General features: G+C 44.3%; 1 protein-coding gene across 1 annotated transcript; it reads right to left on the bottom strand.

Annotated features, from left to right (window-relative positions):
* Positions 1-281: 281 nt before the first annotated feature.
* LOC120925068 (proteinase-activated receptor 1-like) lies at positions 282-18,606 on the bottom strand. The gene is made up of 4 exons (XM_040335950.1): positions 18,375-18,606; positions 10,510-10,536; positions 6,343-6,363; positions 282-1,699 (listed from the first exon to the last, which is right to left on the bottom strand). The coding sequence occupies exons 1-4, from the start codon at positions 18,454-18,456 to the stop codon at positions 678-680; spliced, it is 1,152 nt and encodes a 383-aa protein (XP_040191884.1). The 5' UTR covers positions 18,457-18,606; the 3' UTR covers positions 282-677.
* Positions 18,607-20,397: the final 1,791 nt, after the last annotated feature.

The raw sequence follows: 20,397 nt of genomic DNA on the forward strand, positions 1-20,397 counted from the left end.
GGTTTTTGACTTCCTCTAGTCTAGATCAACTGTGGGCATAGGATGGTGTATATAGGATTGTATGATTTTTTGTTTCTAGGATATATATATATATATATATATATATATATATATATATATATATATATATATATATATATATATATTCCCTTTTATAAGTTGAACTAGATAGACTTGTGTCTTTTTTACACCAGACTAACTATGAAGCTATGTACTGTAACTAGGAGGATCTAGGAAGCTCACGCTCAGCTATCAATTGTCAAAAGGACAGGTCGGTAACGGTTAATAAAACACAGAATTTTTATTCCAGTACAATTTAACTTCACCTAATTGCAGTATAGAGGATGTTTTTCCAGTCTTTTGAAGTGTAAGAAGACAGTGACATCCCTGGGCCCGTCTCTGCAAAGTACTAATACTGACTGAGGGAACATGAAAGAAACAAGGAGGGTCTATCAGCACAGAACTAATTAGCACTAAACAGGAGGGGAAGACAGTGGGAGAAGCCAAAATCACATATTAAATAGGTTGCAGTGGCCCAAAACCCCTGCATGCTGCAAAATAATAATAACCAGATGCACTTTAATAAAACACATTGGTGATTAGGTTTCCATTGGGGGTATTTTTTCAACACCCATTCCTCAAGCAAGTCCTGCAAGAAACAGCTTCAGGTCCACACTCTATGGAGTTTGGCTGGATGTCTCTCTTCCTGTGGTTCTTGAAGGGGTAAATGACGCTATGAAATCAGCCATAGATTTGCCACAACAAACCAACTTGTACTCTAGTTTCTGAGACTTTGAAAAGCCGTAATAATAGACAACAGGATCCAGACAACAGCTGATGGTAGAGACGCTGACAGATAGGATGTAGGCAAAATACACAGAGTTGCCAAATGTCTTATCGAAATTCAGATAATAAATGAAAAAGATGACATTAGTCGGGCCAAAACAGAAGATATATTCAAAAAGTACAACGGCACAAAGGAAGATAGCTCGGGACTTTTTGTTCGGGTTTCCAGTTTTCGGTGAGCTCAGACTTCTGATGGTCATCACGTAGCAAAAAGTCGTAACGATAAAAGGCAACAAAAAGAAAGCGGAAATATAAGTGGTAAAATAAGTTAAGTAAAACCTCTGAATGTCTTTCATATTCAACATATCATAGCAAGTGGTGATATTCAGCTCGTAAATGGAAACAGTTAGCTCGTTTACAAGGAGCGGGACGGTGCCGGCAATGGAAACCACCCAGATGAGAAGACACACCAGCCAGGCTCTGCTCACGGTGCGCCATGTAAGGGACTGAAACGGGTAAACTACACCGAGGAACCGGTCCACGCTGATACTGGTCATGAGCAGGATGGAGCAGTACATGTTGCAGTAAAATGCGGCAGTCACAAAGCGGCACATTCCTTCTCCGATCACCCAATTATTTCCTGAGAATCGGTAAACGATGTTGAACGGCAACAAGATGACGAAGAGAACGTCAGCAAAAGCCAAGTTGAACATGAACACCACCGATGGCTTCTTCAGGTGAATACTGAACAGGAATATCATGATTGCTGTTATGTTCAAAGGCAGCGATAGGAGGAATACGACTGTATAGACCGAAGGTATGAATTTGGTCAACCAAGGACTGGGGACAAATGATAAACTCTGATCTGAAATCACCTTGGAAGAAATGTTCTGGTTATTGTCAGTTTGCACACCTGAAAGATAAAAGACGTTCCGGAATTATTTAATAAGATGTGTATAGCACATTTATCTATTACTCTCTTCTCTATATGTAAAATTGTAACATTATATCTCCACAATGTATGAATATAAACTAATTTTAATTTTTCTATTTTAGTTATGTGACAAATTCCATGTACACCTTCTAACAAAATATGTGCCTATGTATGGCTCCTGAGGAAGCGGATATTACCAAGTAAACCGCGAAACATGTAGAGTCTTTATATGCTGCACAATTATTGATGATTGGTTATATCATTGGTAGTAGAATGTCAATGACGATTTGATTCATGGTTGTCACAATCAATATTTTATTGTAAATGTATATGATCCCCTGTTTTTCTACATTTTGTAATAAAAATTATTTTATAATATAATCTTAACTGACTATCAGTTGTACATACGATGCCATCAAGGTCCATTTTAGCCTCCCTTTCCTCTAGCACATTTACCGTATTTGCCGGGGTATAAGACGACTGGGCGTATAAGACGACCCCCTATTTTTCCAGGAAAAATGTTGGTTTTGGAATATACTCACCGTATAAGACTACCACCTTCCTACTAGTCTGTCTGGAAGCTGAGGGGTAGCCAGAACAACCGCTGACAGGAACAACCGCTGACATAAACAGGCATTTTTCAAATCTCACTGTGCCATTACATTACATTACATGCCTCACTGTGCCATTACATTACATGCCTCACTGTGCCATTACATTACATACCCAACTGTGCCATTACATTACATGCCCCACTGTGACATTACATTACATGCCCCACTGTGCCGTGCCATTACATGCCCCACTGTGCCGTGCCATTACATGCCCCACTGTGCCGTGCCATTACATGCCCCACTGTGCCGTGCCATTACATGCCCCACTGTGCTGTGCCATTCCATGCCCCCACTGTGCCATTCCATGCCTCCACTGTGCCATTTCATGCCTCCACTGTGCCATCACATACCTCCACTGTCCATCACATACCTCCACTGTCCATCACATACCTCCACTGTCCATCACATGCCTCCACTGTCCATCACATGCCACCACTGTGCCGGCCAAGACGATCTCCCTACCTTATTTTTTTGCTGCAGACATCCATGTTTCAGGCTGCAGGCATCCATGATTCAAAAGCCGCGCCTCCTCCTTAGACTGTTCCGTGATAGGCGGAACACTAATTTTCCCAGCAGGGCCTCTGTTCGGTGTTCCGCCTATCACGGACGTCCTCTGGTCCGAGGATGAGAAGGCATCCGTGATAGGTGGAACACTGAACAGAGGCCCTGTTGGGAAAATGAGTGTTCTGCCTATCACGGAACAGCCTGAGGAGGAGGCGTGGCTTTTGAATTAATGGATGCCTGCAGCCTGAAACTTGGATGTCCGTAGCCTGATGGAGACAGATCCGGCGTATAAGACGACCCCCGACTTTGGATGCATTTTTTGCATCCAAAAGGTCGTCTTATACGCCGGCAAATACGGTATCTATGCAATACTGAAATGTCAAACAGGACAACAATGGTGTCAAGATGTAAGGCTGTGAGGAAAAAACTTTTCCAGCCCCAAACCTTGCCCTCTGGTTGAATAAATGCCTGAAACGTGGTTCAAGAACTGTATGCTGGCCAAACCCGGTAGGTTTCATGAATACAAGTGTTCTGTCCCGCTTGTAGTGCTTACCCTTGAAGGAGCTGCTGTTTTTATGGGCCCCCTTGTTCCCAGAGCCCACCACTCTTGGAGCAGCAACACACTCTCTAACACACCCAGAATTAAGAAGCAATGTTTATATCCTGTTTTAGAATGTTTATACTGTACTGAAATAATAAAACAGTATTGTATTTATGAAATTATGCAAATCTTGGTTTTGGGAGATTTACCCTTTTCCATAAATACCAACAAGAAATGTTTATCCGTGCTATTTAGAAGACAAGTGACACAAATAATATGCTTAAAAATATATATTTAGGGCCAGATCCACAAAAGGGATATGCAGGCGTATCTGCTGATACGGCGTCGTATCCCTGTTTCTATCTATGCGGCTGATTCATAGAATCAGTTACGCATAGATATTCCTAAGATCCGGCAGGTGTAATCATTTTACACTGTCGGATCTTAGGATGCAGTACCGCGGCCGCTGCTGGGGACATTTCTCCTCGAAATTCCGCGTCGGGTATGCAAATTAGCACTTACGGAGATCCACAAAGGTTTTTTCCTTCGTTAATTCTCCGTAAGTGTTAGTTTGCCATCGCAAAATTAGGGCTGCTTTTACAAAGTGTAAACTTAGTACACCATGTAAAAGTATACCCTTCTTTCCCGCGTCGCTGTCAAATTTTTTATTTTTTTTTTTAAATTTCCCGCCGCATCTCTTTTTTACCCGTCGCGATTCACAAAACTCTGCACAACGTAACGTAACGCAAAGCACGTCGGGAAAATAGCGTCGGGAGCATGCGCAGTACGTCCGGCGCGGGAGCGCGCCTAATTTAAATGGGACTTGCCCCATTAGATTGGGCCCGCCTTGCACCGGATGGATTAAAGTTACACAGCTGCAAATTTCTAGGTAAGTGCTTTGTGGATCGGGCACTTAGGTAGAAATTTTGCGGCGGTGTAACTTAAATCGGAACATTTAAGTTAAGCCCGCTGGTTGTGGATCTGGCCCTTATTAACTAAAAATACAGTGCAAATTAATATCAGGTTTTGTGATAATACAAATACATGGATATTCTTCTAAATATCAAAGATAAATGATGATACAGATAATTTTCACCTTTCTATACAAGCTCTTATAACAAAATACCACATTTTCTTGAATGATACTTGTACATTTTAGACTTGGGTTTAGTGAATAGCTTCCGTGACTCCACGGACCTGTGTAAACAATTGTGTTTACCTTAATCACAGTGGGGCAGATCCACAGAGCGAGTACGCCGGTGTATCTACTGATACGCCGGCTTCCTTTCCGTAGGGGGCGGGAATCATTTAAATTAGGCGCGTTCCCGCACCGATCGTAGAGCGAATGCTCCGTCGGGAAACTTTCCCGACGTGCATTGCGGCAAATGACGTCGCAAGGACATCATTTGCTTCAAAGTGAACGTGAATGGCGTCCAGCGCCATTCACGAATCACTTACGCAAAGTACGTAAATTTGAAATTTCGCGACGCGGGAACGACGGGTATACGTAACATTGGCTGCCCTTGCTAATAGCAGGGGCAGCCTTACGCGAAAGACGCCGTACGGAAACGACGTAAACTGCGTACGCAGGGCTCGTGCAACGTTGTGAATCGGCGTTAGTATGCAATTTGCATACTATACGCTGAGCACAACGGGAACGCCACCTAGCGGCCATTGCAAGAATGCAGCCTAAGATATGCGGGCATAAGCGCCTTATGTCGTGCATATCTTAGGCTGCAGTCGGCGTAACGAGGTTCCTGAATCAGGAGCATTCGTTACGCCGGGGCAAGTAAGCAATTGTGCCTGTGTAACTATGGTTACACAGGCGCAATTGCTTCTTGAATCCAGCCCAATGTTATTTTCATGACCTTCTGCCCTCGGCTTAGTAAGACACCATTAATTGTGTGATGGTTGACAATCATGTGTCAGTTTCCTCCAGACATTCTGGCGTCCCCTGGAAATACTGTATATGGGTTGGTAAATCTGCCCCACATAATTAGCTAAGACCTGTGAATACCATGAAAATGAAATCATAATTTTAACGATATGCCAACAGGTATTCATGAATATTCTCACTAATAGAATACCATGTTTGCAACTTTTATCATAATAATCTATATATGTATTTAACGGTTTTATAATGTTAAAACAGATACATTATAAACATTTCATGAAAAAAAAAATATTATTTAAAATATATAATACGATAGCTTATTTGTGAATAAGCCCTCTGGTTTCGTTCATGCAAAGACAACTTCTGTCCTAGGAAGACAGGTAGACAGGCAGACTTACACAGTCTCCTCATGAGACACCTTGAGCAATTATAAACTCTGATTCAACTTTTAAGCCCTGTACACACAAATTCCTGTGCTGTCTGAGGAAAGAAGACAGATTGGGCCAGATCCAGAGAGAGAGTACGCCGGCGTATCTACAGATACCCCGGCGTACTTTCAAATTTCCCGCGTCGTATCTTTAGTTTGAATCCTCAAACCAAGATACGACGGCATCTGGGTAAGATCCGACAGGCGTACGGCTTCGTACGCCTTCGGATCTCAGATGCAATACTTCGGCGCCCGCTGGGTGGAGTTTGCATCGTTTTCCGCGTCGGGTATGCAAATTAGCGATTTACGACGATCCACAAACGTACGCGCGGCCGTCGCATTTTCTAACGTCGTCTGTAGTCGTATCTTTTGTTTCTGGGCTGTACTACAGGTACATACAACACCACATATGTGGTCTCACTGCGGAGAATTTATTTTGGGTTGTTCTTTAGTGTCAGGTTATAGTGGTACCAAGAAATATACAGCTACATTTAAATAAAAAATAAATACAATTTTGGGCCAGTGTTCCTTTGATAATAATAAAAAAAAAAAAAAAAAAAAAGCAGGAGATATCTATTACCAATACCAATCCACTTTAATTTTCCAACAGCTGCTATATCAGGTCAAAAGAAATATACTCACCTTTTAAAGTTTTAAGAAAACCTTAAAAAAAAAAAGATAAAAAGATTAGAAATATACAGTAAACAGAAGAAGAAACAATGTTGCGGTGCTGAAACTTTTACAAAATCAGTATTCATAAAAATTGTGACAGTTGTAAATTATTGTTGCCAAATCGTTTTTTATAAAGTACCCTCATAGTGGCTAGGGATGAGCTTTATGTTTGACTGGAACATTAGTTTGACTCGAACATTGGCTGTTCGCTCATTCGGCAAACAGCAAACAATTTGGGGTGTTCGCGGAAAATTCGAAAAGCCATGGAACACCCTTTAAAAGTCTATGGGAGAAGTCAAAAGTGTTCATTTTAAAGGCTTATATGCAAGTTGTTGTCATAACAAGTGTTTGGGGACCCGGGTCCTGCCCCAGGGGACATGTATCAATGCAAAAAAAGGTTTTAAAAACAGAAGTTTTTTCGGGAGCAGTGATTTTAATAATGCTTAAAGTGAAACAATAAATGTGAAATATTCCTTTAAATTTCGTACCTGGGGGTGTATAGTATGCCTGTAAAGTAGAGCATGTTTCCCATGTTTAGCACTGTCCCTGCACAAAATGTAATTTCTGAAGGAAAAAAAAGTAATTCAAAACTACTAGCGGCTATTCATGAATTGTCGGATCCCTGCAGAGAAAATTAATTGAAAAAAAATGCAATTTTTTTCAATGACTTTTATCTGTATTGCCGGGACCCGACAATTCATGAATAGAGCAAGTAGTTTTAAATGGCCTTTTTTCCCTTCACAAATGATATTTTGTGCAGGGAACCAAGATTAGAAAAAAAAAGTGTACCCGCCACCAGAGTACCCGCCACCTCACCAGAGTACCTGCCACCAGATTTTCCCCCAGAGTACCCGCCACCAGAGTACCCGCCACCAGAGTACCTGCCACCAGAGTACCCGCCACCAGAGTACCCGCCACCACACCAGAGTACCAGCCACCACACCAGAGTACCCGCCACCTCACCAGAATACCTGCCACCTCACCAGAGTACCCGCCACCAGAGTACCTGCCACCAGAGTACCCGCCACCTCACCAGAGTACCTACCACCAGATTTCCCCCCAGAGTACTCGCCACCAGAGTACCCGCCACCAGAGTACCTGCCACCAGAGTACCCGCCACCAGAGTACCCGCCACTACACCAGAGTACCCGCCACCAGCGTACCCACCACCAGAGTGCCCGCCACCTGCCACCAGAGTACCTGCCACCTCACCAGAGTACCCGCCACCTCACCACTTGTCACCAGAGTACCCGCCACGTCACCATCTGCCACCAGAGTACCCGCCACCAGAGTACCCGCCACCTCACCACCTGCCACCAGAGTACCTGCCACTTCACCACTTGCCACCAGAGTACCCGCCACCAGAGTACCCGCCACCTCACCACCTGCCACAAGAGTACCTGCCACCTCACCACCTGCCACCAGAGTACCCAGCCACCTCACCAGAGTACCTTCCACCTCACCAGAGTATCTGCCACCTCACCACATGCCACCAGAGTACCTGCCACCTCCCCAGAGTACCCGCCACCTCACCACCTGCCGCCAGAGTACCTGCCACCAGAGTACCCACCACCAGAGTACCTGCCACCTCACCAGAGTACCTGCCACCAGAGTACCCACCACCTCACCACTTGCCACCAGAGTACCCACCACCAGAGTACCTGCCACCTCATCAGTGTACCTGCCACCAGAGTACCCGCCACCTCACCAGAGTACCTGCCAGAAACCAGTACCTGGTTGAGAAATGAGATGTGTAATTTATGCTTGTAGAACGCCTGACGGTGCTACTTTAATGTTGGGCCTCTGTATGTGGCCAGGCTGTGTAAAAGTCTCACACATGTGGTATCACCATACTCGGGAGGAGTAGCAGAATGTATTTTGGGGTGTCATTGCAAGTATGCATGTGCTGTGTAAGAGAAATAACTTGTTGTTATGACAATTTTGTGAAAAACATAAAAATAATGTTTTTCCCCAAGAATTGTGTGAAAAAATTACACGTTAAAAAAACTCACCATGCCTCTTACTAAATACCTTGGAATGTCTGCTTTCCAAAAAGGGGTAATTTGGGGGGTATTTGTACTTTCCTGGCTTGTTAGGGTCTCAAGAACTGAGATAGGCCGTCAGTACTTCAGGTGTGAATTTTATTTTTTTTCCAAAAATGTATTTATTTTTTTTTGCTTATATTGCAAAAAATAAAAAGCCCAGCGGTGTTTAAATACCACCAAAAGAAAGCTCTGTTTGTGAGAAAAAAATGATAAAAAAAATGATAAAAATTTGGTTTGGGTACAGTGTAGCATGACTGAGTAGTTGTCATTCAAAGTGTGAGAGCACTGAAAGCTAAAAATTGGTCTGGGAAGGAAGGGTGTATAAAAGCCCTGTATTGAAGTGGTTAAGGGGAACCCTGCGTAATTAAAAAAAATGGCGTGGGGTTCCCCCAAAAAATCTATACCAGAACCTTCAGGTCTGGTATGGATTTTAAGGTGAACTCTGCAGCAAAATTTAAAAAAAATATCGTGGGGTTTCCCCAAAAATCCATACCAGACCCTTTATCCGAGCACGCAACCTGGCAGGGTGGACGAGAGAGCGCCCCCCTGAACCGTACCAGACCACATGACCTCAACATGCCCAGCGATGTACATCCTTCCACGACCCTGACCCACGCTACCCGCCGCTACCCGTCGTTACGAACGATAGAGCGTCCTCCATGGAAGGCTCCCGGGCGTGTGACATTTGTATTAAAACCGAGGGCGGGACCACCCGTGACATGGACGAGTGACCCCGCCCAGTTCTGCCGTAACGGGGGTTTCTGGCGGCTTCCCCGTGGTGTCATGGGTGACTCCGCTCCCTCTGGCGCATCACAGGTTTTCCCACGCTTTCTTATCCCCCCTCTTTTCCTGCGGCCTGCCAGGTTGCATGATCAGATAAAGGGTCTGGTATTGATTTTTGGGAGAACCCCACACCATTTATTTTTTTATTTTGGCACGGAGTTCCCCTTAAAATCCATACCAGACCTGAAGGGTCACTAAAAGCAATAAATTATTATTAATTTGTTTGGTAAATTATAAAAGATGATGTTGTGTCAAGTAAATAGATAGCTAACATGTCAAGTGTTAAAATTGTACGCACTGGTAAAAGGGCACACACTTTGTTACCCTATAGCAGTGATGGCAAACCTTGGCACCGCAGATGTTTTGGAACTACATTTCCCATAATGCTCATGTACTCTGCAGTGTAGTTGAGCATCATGGGAAATGTAGTTCCAAAACATCTGGGGTGCCAAGGTTCCCCATCACTGCCCTATAGTATCCATTGGCAATGCTTTGATGGTCCATTCTTACCACATGCGGTGGGACTGCATTGGGTGGCTATTCCAGCACAGTCCCAACGCATGACAAGGCAAGTCTGTGCTGGAGGCGTGGGCGTCCGCAGAACTTTTTTCAGGGGGGGCGCATAATTTTAAAGGTTTGAGGCTGCAGAGTGCGGAAATGGTACAAGAGGTGGTTAGAGGTTGCAGACATGATACAGGAGGTGGTTGGAGGATGAGGACATTACATACTGTAGCAGCCATGGATTGATGGATGGTGCAGGGGTCTGGTCTCCAGGACTCAGTGGGGCTGTGCTCACAGTGGAGTGGTGGGAGTCTTCCTATGGATGCCCATGGCGGCTGGAGAAAGACTCCACTGTGAGCACAGCCCCACTGAGTCCTGGAGACCGGACCCCTGCTTCATCCATTATGGATAGTGCAGGGGTCCGGTCTCTATGTGGCCATGCTTACAGTGGCGTGGTGGTGGTGGGGGCCTGGTCTCTGGGTTGGGGGAGCCCGATAGGCTTCGGAACTGCGCATGTGGCAGCCATATTTTTCACAGGCAGCCTCCATCCGTAATGGGCATTTACGGTCAGCTCAAAAATGGAAATTGGAACTGGAGAGCCCTGGAATTGGAACTTACTGGTGTGAACTATGCCACTGAAAACCATATAACCTACTTTTCCATGTGTTTTTGATGTAGAAAAAAAACTGCACTGGACTGCATGTGGTGTGAACTGGCCCTCAATGTATTGAATGGCTCTGGACCAACAATTCACTTTGTTAGGCATTTAAAAGTATTCATCTTAGTAAGAAAAGATGAGTGTACTTACCGTTATATACAAAAAACGGACCTATATCTGAAAGAGAAAGAATTGAGAACTGAAATAACACACCTAATATATGTAAAGGACAAGAAATTAGGGAAACTCTCTCTAGTGGAGCCCAAAATAGCAGCAGAACCTGACAAGGGCCTGGATTCACATACCTGTGCGTATCTTTATACCGGCATAGCGCATCTCATATGCGCTACGCTGACATAACACAGAGAGGCAAGCACAGTATTCACAAAGCACTTGCTCCCAACGTTGCGCCGGCGTAACGTAAATTCCTAGGCGTACGCCGGCCTAATTCAAAGTAGGTGGAAGTGGGCGTGATACATTTAAATGAACCGTGACCCCATGCAAATGATGGGCCGAATGAACGGCGCATGTGCCGTCCCGTAGACGCTTCCCAGTGCGCATGCTCAGAATCACGTCGGAACGAACGCCTAAGATACGTCGAATCACTGAACGTAACCTACGCCCAGCCCTATTCACGTAGTACTATGTAAACTACGTAAAATACGACGGCTGTTCCGTGGTCCATACCTTTGCATGGTATGCGCCTCCTATATGTGGAATATCTTTACGCCGGACGTACGCCTTACGTAAACGGCGTATATTACTGCGACAGGCGCAAGTACGTTCGTGAATCGACGTATCTCAGTCATTTACATATTCGACACGTAAATCAATGGAAGCGCCCCTTGCGGCCAGCGTAAATATGCGACGAAGATACGACGGTGTAGGAAACTTACGTCGGTCGGATGAAGCCTAATTTCAGACGTATCTAGTTCTATGGGTACGGCGCATAGATACAACGGCGCACATTGACACTTACGCGGCGTATCTCGAGATACGTCGGCGTAAGTGTTACGTGAATCCAGGCCAGGGGGTTCTATTCCCCCCCCCACACACACACTCTCCATCCAAAAAAAAACAACACATTTTGACTGTACAAACTGTATACATTAACCTAATAAGTATTAGTCTCTATATACCCCTTTCTTGTTAGACCATTTTTTTAGCGCTGTGATAGCTTGACTGACATCATGCAACATTGTACCCAAATTAATTTGATATCATATTCTTTTTGTGGTATTTAATAGGCAATGTTTTCTTTATTTGTATAACCACTTGACCTCCCCTTCATACCCCCCTTCAGGACCAGGCCATTTTTTGACATTATAAATCATGACTATGATTTGAGTTGTCCAATAACTCTATCTTATCAATATGTTTTTAAAGGCACCAAACGGAATAAAGTAAAGCTAAAGCTGAATAAATAGGAGCAATGCCATCCTTTCTTCCTCTGGTAAACCCTCTAGTTATAACTAAATACAGGTGAAATTGGAAAAATTATTTATTTCACTAATGCAACTTAACTACTTACCCCCCGGACCATATTGCTGGTCAAAGACCAGAGCACTTTTTGCGATTCGGGACTGCGACGCTTTAACTGACAATTGCGCGGTCGTGCGACGTGGCTCCCAAACAAAATTGGCGTCCTTTTTTTCCCACAAATAGAGCTTTCTTTTGGTGGTATTTGATCACCTCTGCGGTTTTTATTTTTTGCGCCATAAACAAAAATAGAGCGACAATTTTGAAAAAAAATAATATTTTTTACATTTTGCTGTAATAAATATCCCCCAAAAATATATAAAAAAAAAATTTTTTTCCTTAGTTTAGGCCGATACGTATTCTTCTACATATTTTTCGTAAAAAAAATCGCAATAAGCGTTTATTGATTGGTTTGCGCAAAAGTTATAGCGTTTACAAAATAGGGGGTATTTTTATGGCATTTTTATTAATATATTTTTTTTACTAGTAATGGCGGCGATCAGCGATTTTTTTTCGTTACTGCGACATTATGGCGGACACTTCGGACACTTTTGACAAATTTTTGGGGCCATTGGCATTTTTATAGCGATCAGTGCTATAAAAATGCATTAGATTACTATAAAAATGCCACTGGCAGTGAAGGGGTTAACACTAGGGGGCGGGGAAGGGGTTAAGTATGTCCCTTGTGTGTTCTTACTGTGGGGGGGGGTGGCCTCACTAGGGGAAACACTGATCTTCTGTTCATACATTGTATGAACAGAAAATCAGCATTTCCCCCGCTGACAGGACCGAGAGCTGTGTGTTTACACACACAGCTCCCGGTCCCCGCTCTGTAACGAGCGATCGCGTGTGCCCGGCGGCGATCGCGCCCGCCGGGCACACGCACGGGAGTCGGGGGCGAGCGGGGAGCGCGCGCGCGCCTCCGGCGGCGCGCACGCGCCCCCTAGTGGCGGCTATACGATAGGACGTATAGCTACGGGCTCTCGCCCAGGAGAGCCGACCTGCCGCCGTATAATGACGGTGCGCGGTCGGCTAGTGGTTAAAAGGTGAAACTAATATATGAGAGACTCATTACATGCAAAGCAAGATAGTTCAAGCCGTGATTTGTCATAATTGTGATGATTATGGCTTACAGCTCATGAAAACCCCAAATCCACAATCTCAGAAAATTTGAATATTACATGCAATCAATAAAACAAGGATTGTACATAGAACAATATCGGACCTCTAAAAAGTAGAAGCATGCAATGTACTCAGTACTTGGTTTGGGCCCCTCAAGGGGGAAGGGATCAGCCTGTGGCACTGCTGAGGTGTAATGGAAGACCAGGATGCTTCAATGGCGGCCTTCAGCTCTTCTGCATTGTTGGGTCTCATGTCTCTCATCTTTCTCTTGGCAATGCCCCATAGATTCCCTATGGGGTTCAGGTCAGGTGAGTTTTCTGGCCAATCAAGCACAGTAATCCCACGGTCATTGAACCAGGTTTTGGTGCTTTTGGCAGTGTGGGGGAGGTGCCAAGTCCTGCTGGCATCCCCATAGAGCTCGTCTGCGGAAGGAAGCATGAAGTGCTCCAAAATCTCCTGGTAGAGGGCTGCTGTGACCCCAGACTTGATGAAGCACATTGGACCAACACCGGCAGATGACACGGCTCCCCAAATCATCACAGACTGTGGAAACTTCACACTGGACTTCAAGCATCGTGCAGTGTGCGCCTCTCCATTCTTCCTCCATACTCCGGCTCCTTGGTTCCCAAATGAGATGCAAAATTTGCTCTCATCAGAAAAGAGGACTTTGGACCCCTGAGCACCAGACCAGGTGTGTTTTTCTTTAGCCCGGGTAAGACGCTTCTGGCGTTGTTTGTTGTTCAGGAGGCCTGACAAGAGGAATACGACATTTGAAGCCCATGTCCAGGATCCGTCTGTGTGGGGTGGATCTTGTTGCACTGACTCCAGCCTCAGTCCACTCCTTGTGAAAGTCCCCAACACTTTTGAATGGCCTTTTCCTGACGATCCTCTCCAGGCTGCGGTCATCCCTGCTTCTTGTGTACCTTTTTCTTCCACACTTTTCCCTTCCACATAACTTTCTATTAATGTGCTTTGATACAGCAATTTGGGAACTGCCAACTTCTTTTGCAATTACCTTTTGAGGCTTTCCCTCCTTATGGAGGGTGTCGATGATGGTTTTCTGCACAACTGTCAGGTCAGTGGTCTTTCCCATGATTGTGATTCCTACTGAACCAGACTGAGAGACCATTTAAAGGCTCAGGAACCCTTTGCAGGTGTTTTGGCTTAATTAGCTGATTAGAGTGTGACACTTTGGGCCAGATTCAGATACATTTGCCCTGGGGCAGCGTATCAGTGATACGCTACGCCGCCATATCTTACCTGGCGGAATTTCGAATCCACAGCAATTTCGTGCCATAAGATACGGCGGCGTAGTGTTTTTCTGGCGGCGTATTTAAAATTGGGCGGGTAGGGGGCGTGATTCATTTAAATGAAGCGCGTCCCCGCGCCGCTTGAACTGCGCATGCTCCGTTTTGAAATTTCGTACAGAGGGTAGAGATTCAGGGGTGCGCTACATACATTGGGCAGACATTCAGGAGTGTGCTATGTACAAATGGCAGGGATTCAGGGGTGCGCTACGTACAAACGGCAGGGATTCAGGGGTGCTCTACATACAAAGAGCAGGGATTCAGGGGTGCGCTATGTACAAAGGGCAGGGATTCAGGAGTGTGCTACGTACAAATGGCAGAGATTCAGGGGTGCGCTACGTACAAACGGCAGGGATTCAGGGGTGCTTTACATACAAAGGGCAGGGATTCAGGGGTGCGCTTTGTACAAAGGGCAGGGATTCAGGGGTGCTCTGTGCCCAATGTGCAACATCTCACTTCCACCTCTCCTCCTGGACTCTGACCTCTGCACCCAGCACTCTGCCCTCATCCCCCCACCTCTAAACACATCTTCCAACCAAAGCAAAGCTCCCATCTGTACGCTCTCCTACCTGGTGTAAGATGGCATTTACAAGAATGCTTTCATGGCCAGTACTGCTACAAGTCCCTAAAACCCCTCCCTCAAGATGCAGCCGCTCGATATATATTGGAACACACAGACACTGGAGCCATCAGGTACCTCTGCCAATGACAGGCTATGCCGGTGTCTGGATCGACAGCGCATGCGCTCAGCTACACACACAGCCGGCGCCGCTGAGGAGGAGAGTGGAGGAAGTGTTTACTCCTGTTGCCAAGGAGACCTGTTCATGATATCGGAAAGCGGCAGGTGAGAACAGGAGGTGGAGGCTGGCGGCCGCTGCGCGGGCCACATGACAAGGCCTGACGGGCCGGATTCGGCCCGAGGGCCTTGTGTTTGCCACCTGTGATATAGAGGAATCGGGACCTCCTTCCTCCTGCTGGTGATCCGTCTAATGATAACTAAAGATCTATATAGAGGAATCAGGACCTCCTTTCCCCCTGCTGGTGATCCGTCTAATGATAACTAAAGATCTATATAGAGGAATCGGGACCTCCTTCCTCCTGCTGGTGACCCCTCTAGTGATATAAAGATCTATATAGAGGAATTAGGACCTCCTTCATCCTGCTGGTGACCCCTCTAGTGATATAAAGATCTATATAGAGGAATCAGGACCTCCTTCCTCCTGCTGGTGACCCCTCAGGACCTCCTTCCTCCTGCTGGTGACCCCTCTAGTGATATAAAGATCTATATAGAGGAATTAGGACCTCCTTTGTCCTGCTGGTGACCCCTCTGGTGATATAAAGATCTATATAGAGGAATCAGGACCTCCTTCCTCCTGCTGGTGACCCCTCTAGTAATATAAAGATCTAGTGGAACAATAGTGCAGCGCTAAATGGTGTGCACAATGATTATAAAGGTACGAAAGTAAATACAAACAAAATATGTATAAAGTCCATGTGAAGACCCTATAAAAAGTATATAATATATATATAAAGTCCGTGAGAAGACCTTGTATCACAATGAAGGTGACACTGGGTTGATAAATAGATCACACAGTTCAGTGTACAAATAAAAGTCCATAGGAGGAGTGGTGAATGGGGACCTTGACATGAACGTTGAGTATATGGTTGTCTGAGGGGGTCATCAAAACATCACATAGAGGAGGTAAGTATAATAAGGAGTAATGAGGTACTCTTACCGGAGGGTGTGGACTCTTTTTATAAACAGTAAGTCTCGTGGTCGTAGTGGTCTCAGCGGACCTGAATCTCTGCATAGAAGAACTCCCCAGACGATGATGGCTATTCAAGTCAGATGAGATGGACACCACCGATCACAGGAACTGGACAGATGTAACTTCAATTGCAGGACATACTGTAAATGGAGAACCCCAGTGGGCTCACAGGGCAAGTGGAAAAAATGGAAAAAAGAAAAAAGATGCTCCAAATGGTGCTGGTCAAAATAAACCGTAACAGGTTTTATTTTAAATGGTATACAAAATATAAAATTATGATCACGTGAACAATATAAAAGCAGTATGGGGTGCTATAATGGTTTGCATTATAGCACCCCATACTGCTTTTATATTGTTCAGCTGAGTCCACACCCTCCGGTAAGAGTACCTCATTACTCCTTATTATACTTACCTCCTCTATGTGATGTTTTGATGACCCCCTTAGACAACCATATACTCAACGTTCATGTTAAGGTCCCCATTCACCACTCCTCCTATGGAATTTTATTTGTACACTGAACTGTGTGATCTATTTATCAACCCAGTGTCACCTTCATTGTGATACAAGGTCTTCTCACAGACTTTATATATATTATATACTTTTTATAGGGTCTTCACATGGACTTTATACATATTTTGTTTGTATTCACTTTTGTGCCTTTATAATCATTGTGCACACCATTTAGCGCTGCACTATTGTTCCACCATTTTTTGCCACTTTGTTTGTTTGTGTGCTGGCTGCTTTTTTTCACTTATATGTTTGGTTTAGCGCAGTATTTTCCCCGTTCTCTCACAATATAAAGATCTATATAGAGAAATCAGGATCTCCTTCCTCCTGCTGGTGACCCCTCTAGTGATATCCTAAAAGGGCTGGCAGGGGCAAGCCTCCTTATAAAAAGGCACGAGTCATACCAGCAGGGCCAGTCGAGTGAAAGATGGAGACGGAGTGCTGAGGAGGCTGCCAGTGGCCCCTAAGTGTGCCCCCTAGTCTGGAGAGGGTTGACTTCAGGCCTGGGGCTAAGGTGCTCGAAGGATCCCCCAAAACACATGTAGAAAACCCTTCCTAGAGGCACGGGAGCAAGGAGAAAACATCAGGAGCAGGTCAGCACATTTGGGAGATCTCCTGAGTGACAGTCTGGAGGACTGTGGAGAGAGTGTCAGTCTGGAGGACTGTGGAGAGAGTGTCAGTCTGGAGGACTGTGGATATAGAAGTTAGCCTGAAGGGCTAGTGGCAGCCAGGAGGGTTAGCAGTGCCTGAAGTGGTGGTGCTGGGATCATTAGCCACAGGAGGAATGTAAACTAGACATTGAACTTTTTCTACACATCCAAGGGGTCTCGGGTTCCTGCCTATAACCGGCTATCGCTCTAATCTGACTGAGTGCGATGTCAGATCTTTACATTGTGCCAGCTGGGTTCTGCAAGCAAGTGAGTGCTGGAGAAAGAAGTGGAGTGTATATAGAAACTGTACATAGAAAGAGTTGACCCTGAAGTTGTTCTGAAGTCAAGTGGGCATCCCATCATTTCCAATCCCCAAGTCACAGGCTGTTCTCTGACTGAGTGCCCGTAGAAATTCAGTGTGCCTGGCTGTGCAGGGTGGGGGATCCTATTCTACTTGCGGCTCCTTAGGGGGTGCGCTACATATCTAAAGATTTATGTAGAGGGATAAGAATCACCTTCCTCCTGCTGATGACCTGTAGTGAAGAACCACACAATTACATTTGCTTTCTTTATTGTGGTCAAAGTGTTTGCTCATCTTGCAATCATTGGAAATGAACGCCCTCTTTCTCTAGTTCCTGCTAACACTGCGCCCCCAATATAATACACTCTGAGCAATTCCCTAAGTGCACTGTTTTACATTTGGAAAAACCATACTGCCGTTTCAGCTACCTTGAGCAATTTTCTATAAATATTACTATTGGGATTTTCAGCACTGTGATTAATAAATTTGAGGATAGCAGCCCTGTGAAAGGTGGGGATAAGGTGGCCTCTTCCTAAAGCACATCTGTCCCCCGAGCAAGCTCCACATACTGTATGTATGCCCTTTGATTTCACCTATCACCCAACATGGTCAATGAGACATTTCCTGGCTAGAAAATCTCCCAACCCACCCAAAGTTACCATCCATCCATCCATCCAACCAAGGTTGGTAGACTACTCTACTATAAGCATGCCTGGGGGATTTAGAGCAACAGAACCTCCCAAGTGATGATAAACATCAACTCTTGTCTCTTCAGCTAAATCTTGGATGTTATGACATGTTGATTAATGCTAAATGCAGATAATTGAGACTGCATAAACTTGGATCCCCCTTTAAATATGGCATATTATGGTTGCTTACGTGACGTGTCATTGTGGCAATCCACACTCCATAAGCTGATGACACTAAGGAAGAAGAGAGGTAATAGGAAGTTGGTCCCCATCTAGACGAAGCCTTAATGATGAACCTTCAGAGGGAGTCTTCAGAGATCTAATGACTGATGATTCAACTTTCCTTTTTATCAATTTGTGATTATCCTCCCATAACTGAGGAGGAGGAGGAGAAGAAGGTGGTGATCCTTCTAAATTGTTTACTTGGGAGATCTTTCTCTAATGCACTGAAATTGATTGCTTACCACCGTAGTACTTACAACAACAACAGTAAGCATTTCCCATCTGTTTCTATTTCTTTAATTACCAGTACACCTCCAAAGACTAATTGGCTAAATATTCTCTGAACCGTTTTTGCTTTTAGAAAGTTCATGGTTTTTGTAATATGTTTAAATATGCATAAGTATTGGTTTGATGGTTTTTAAACGTTTTCCCTCTTTCTTGTCTGATCTGTAATTTCCGACAAGAAAAGTTTGATGTGAGCTTTTGATCGGAAATTCTGACAGTGTGTATGCTCCGTCTGACTTTTTCTGTCGGAATTTTCCGACAGCAAAAAATTGAGAGCTAGTTTTCAATTTTTCCATAAAGAAAAGTTTGTATTGTCTGTATGCAATTCCAACGCACAAAAAAACATGCATTCTCTGAAATAAGTACGAGACGGAAGCGCTCGGTCTGGTAAAACTAGCGTTCGTAATGGAGATGACACATTCGCCACGCTGCAAATTTTTGGATCTTTTAATGCAGCGCATTCTTTTCTTCTTTATAATGCTAGAATAATTAAGTTGTTTTGCTGCTGAAATTCACACAGAGTTCTGATAAACGTATTTCTTTATTATTTCTCGTGATCTCCTGAATAATCTTTTTATTTTATTTTCTTTTTGGGACACCAGAACAATCTTTTTAGGGTGTCCCACACAGGTGCTCCAGTGGATACTTGAGGTGTCTCCATGTGTGAAACTTGTCCAAAAAAGGTAAGTATTCCAGCTTTGGTTAGGGGAAAAATCATGTCTTCAGCTTGGAACTCTGCCAAAACAGACAATTGTACCACACTTTCAAGCAATGTTTCATATTCCTATTTCTGGCCTCAAATATCTGTGTGCTAAGTATTAGGGATGAGCCGAACACCCCCCGGTTCGGTTCGCATCCAGAACATGTGAACAGACCAAAAGTTCACGCGAAAATTCGATCCCCGTTAAAGTCTATGGGACTCGAATGTGACAAAAGTTCAAATAATATGCAAGTTATTATCCTAAAAAGTGTTTGTGGACCCGGGTCCTGCCTCAGAGGACATGTACAATTGTTATAAACCCCTACGTTGATAGGTTTACCAACCTCTTGTATTATACCCCTACGTTTGATAAGTTTTAAAAACTGTAGTTTTTTTGAGAGCAGTGATTTTAATAATACTTAAAGTGAAACAATAAAAGTGAAATATTCCTTTAAATTTCGTACCTGGGGGGTGTCTAAAGTATGCATGTAAAGTAGATCATGTTTACCATGTTTAGAATTGTCATTTCTGAAGGAAAAAAAGTAATTTAAAACTATTCGCTATACAGAAAAAAGTAATTGAAAAAAAATGACAGGGGTTCCCCCAGTCCATTACCAGGCCCTTTACGTCTGGTATTATTATATTAAGGGGAACCCCTGCCAATTTTTTCAATGACTTTTATGTGTATTGACCCGACAATTCATTAATAGTAGTAGTAGTAGGAGTAGTTTTAAATTACTTTTTTTTCCTTTTCATTTTGTGCAGGGAACCAAAATTAAAAAAAATATGTGTGGGGGTCCCCCCAAATTCCATATCAGGATATTCAGGTCTGGTGTGGATATTAAGGGGAACCCTGCGTAATATTTTAAAAAAATTACGTGGGGTTCCCCCAAATAATCCATACCAGACCCTTCAGGTCTGGTATGGATTTTAAGGGGAACTCCGCACCAAAATAAAAAAAATGGTGTGGGGTCCCCCCAAAAATCCATACCAGACCCTTTTTTCG

The sequence above is a fragment of the Rana temporaria genome, chromosome 1 (genome assembly GCF_905171775.1).
Source record: "Rana temporaria chromosome 1, aRanTem1.1, whole genome shotgun sequence".
Lineage (NCBI taxonomy): Eukaryota > Metazoa > Chordata > Amphibia > Anura > Ranidae > Rana > Rana temporaria.

Bases quoted from the DNA above. Each gene is read 5' to 3' on its own strand.
- LOC120925068 (XM_040335950.1), bottom strand. From the start codon at position 18,456: ATGGGGACCAACTTCCTATTACCTCTCTTCTTCCTTAGTGTCATCAGC. The intron at 6,364-10,509 runs GTAAGTACACTC...TTTTTTTTTAAG, and splicing joins TCCGTTTTTTGTATATAACG to GTTTTCTTAAAACTTTAAAA. The intron at 1,700-6,342 runs GTGAGTATATTT...TTTATCTTTCAG, and splicing joins TTTTCTTAAAACTTTAAAAG to GTGTGCAAACTGACAATAAC.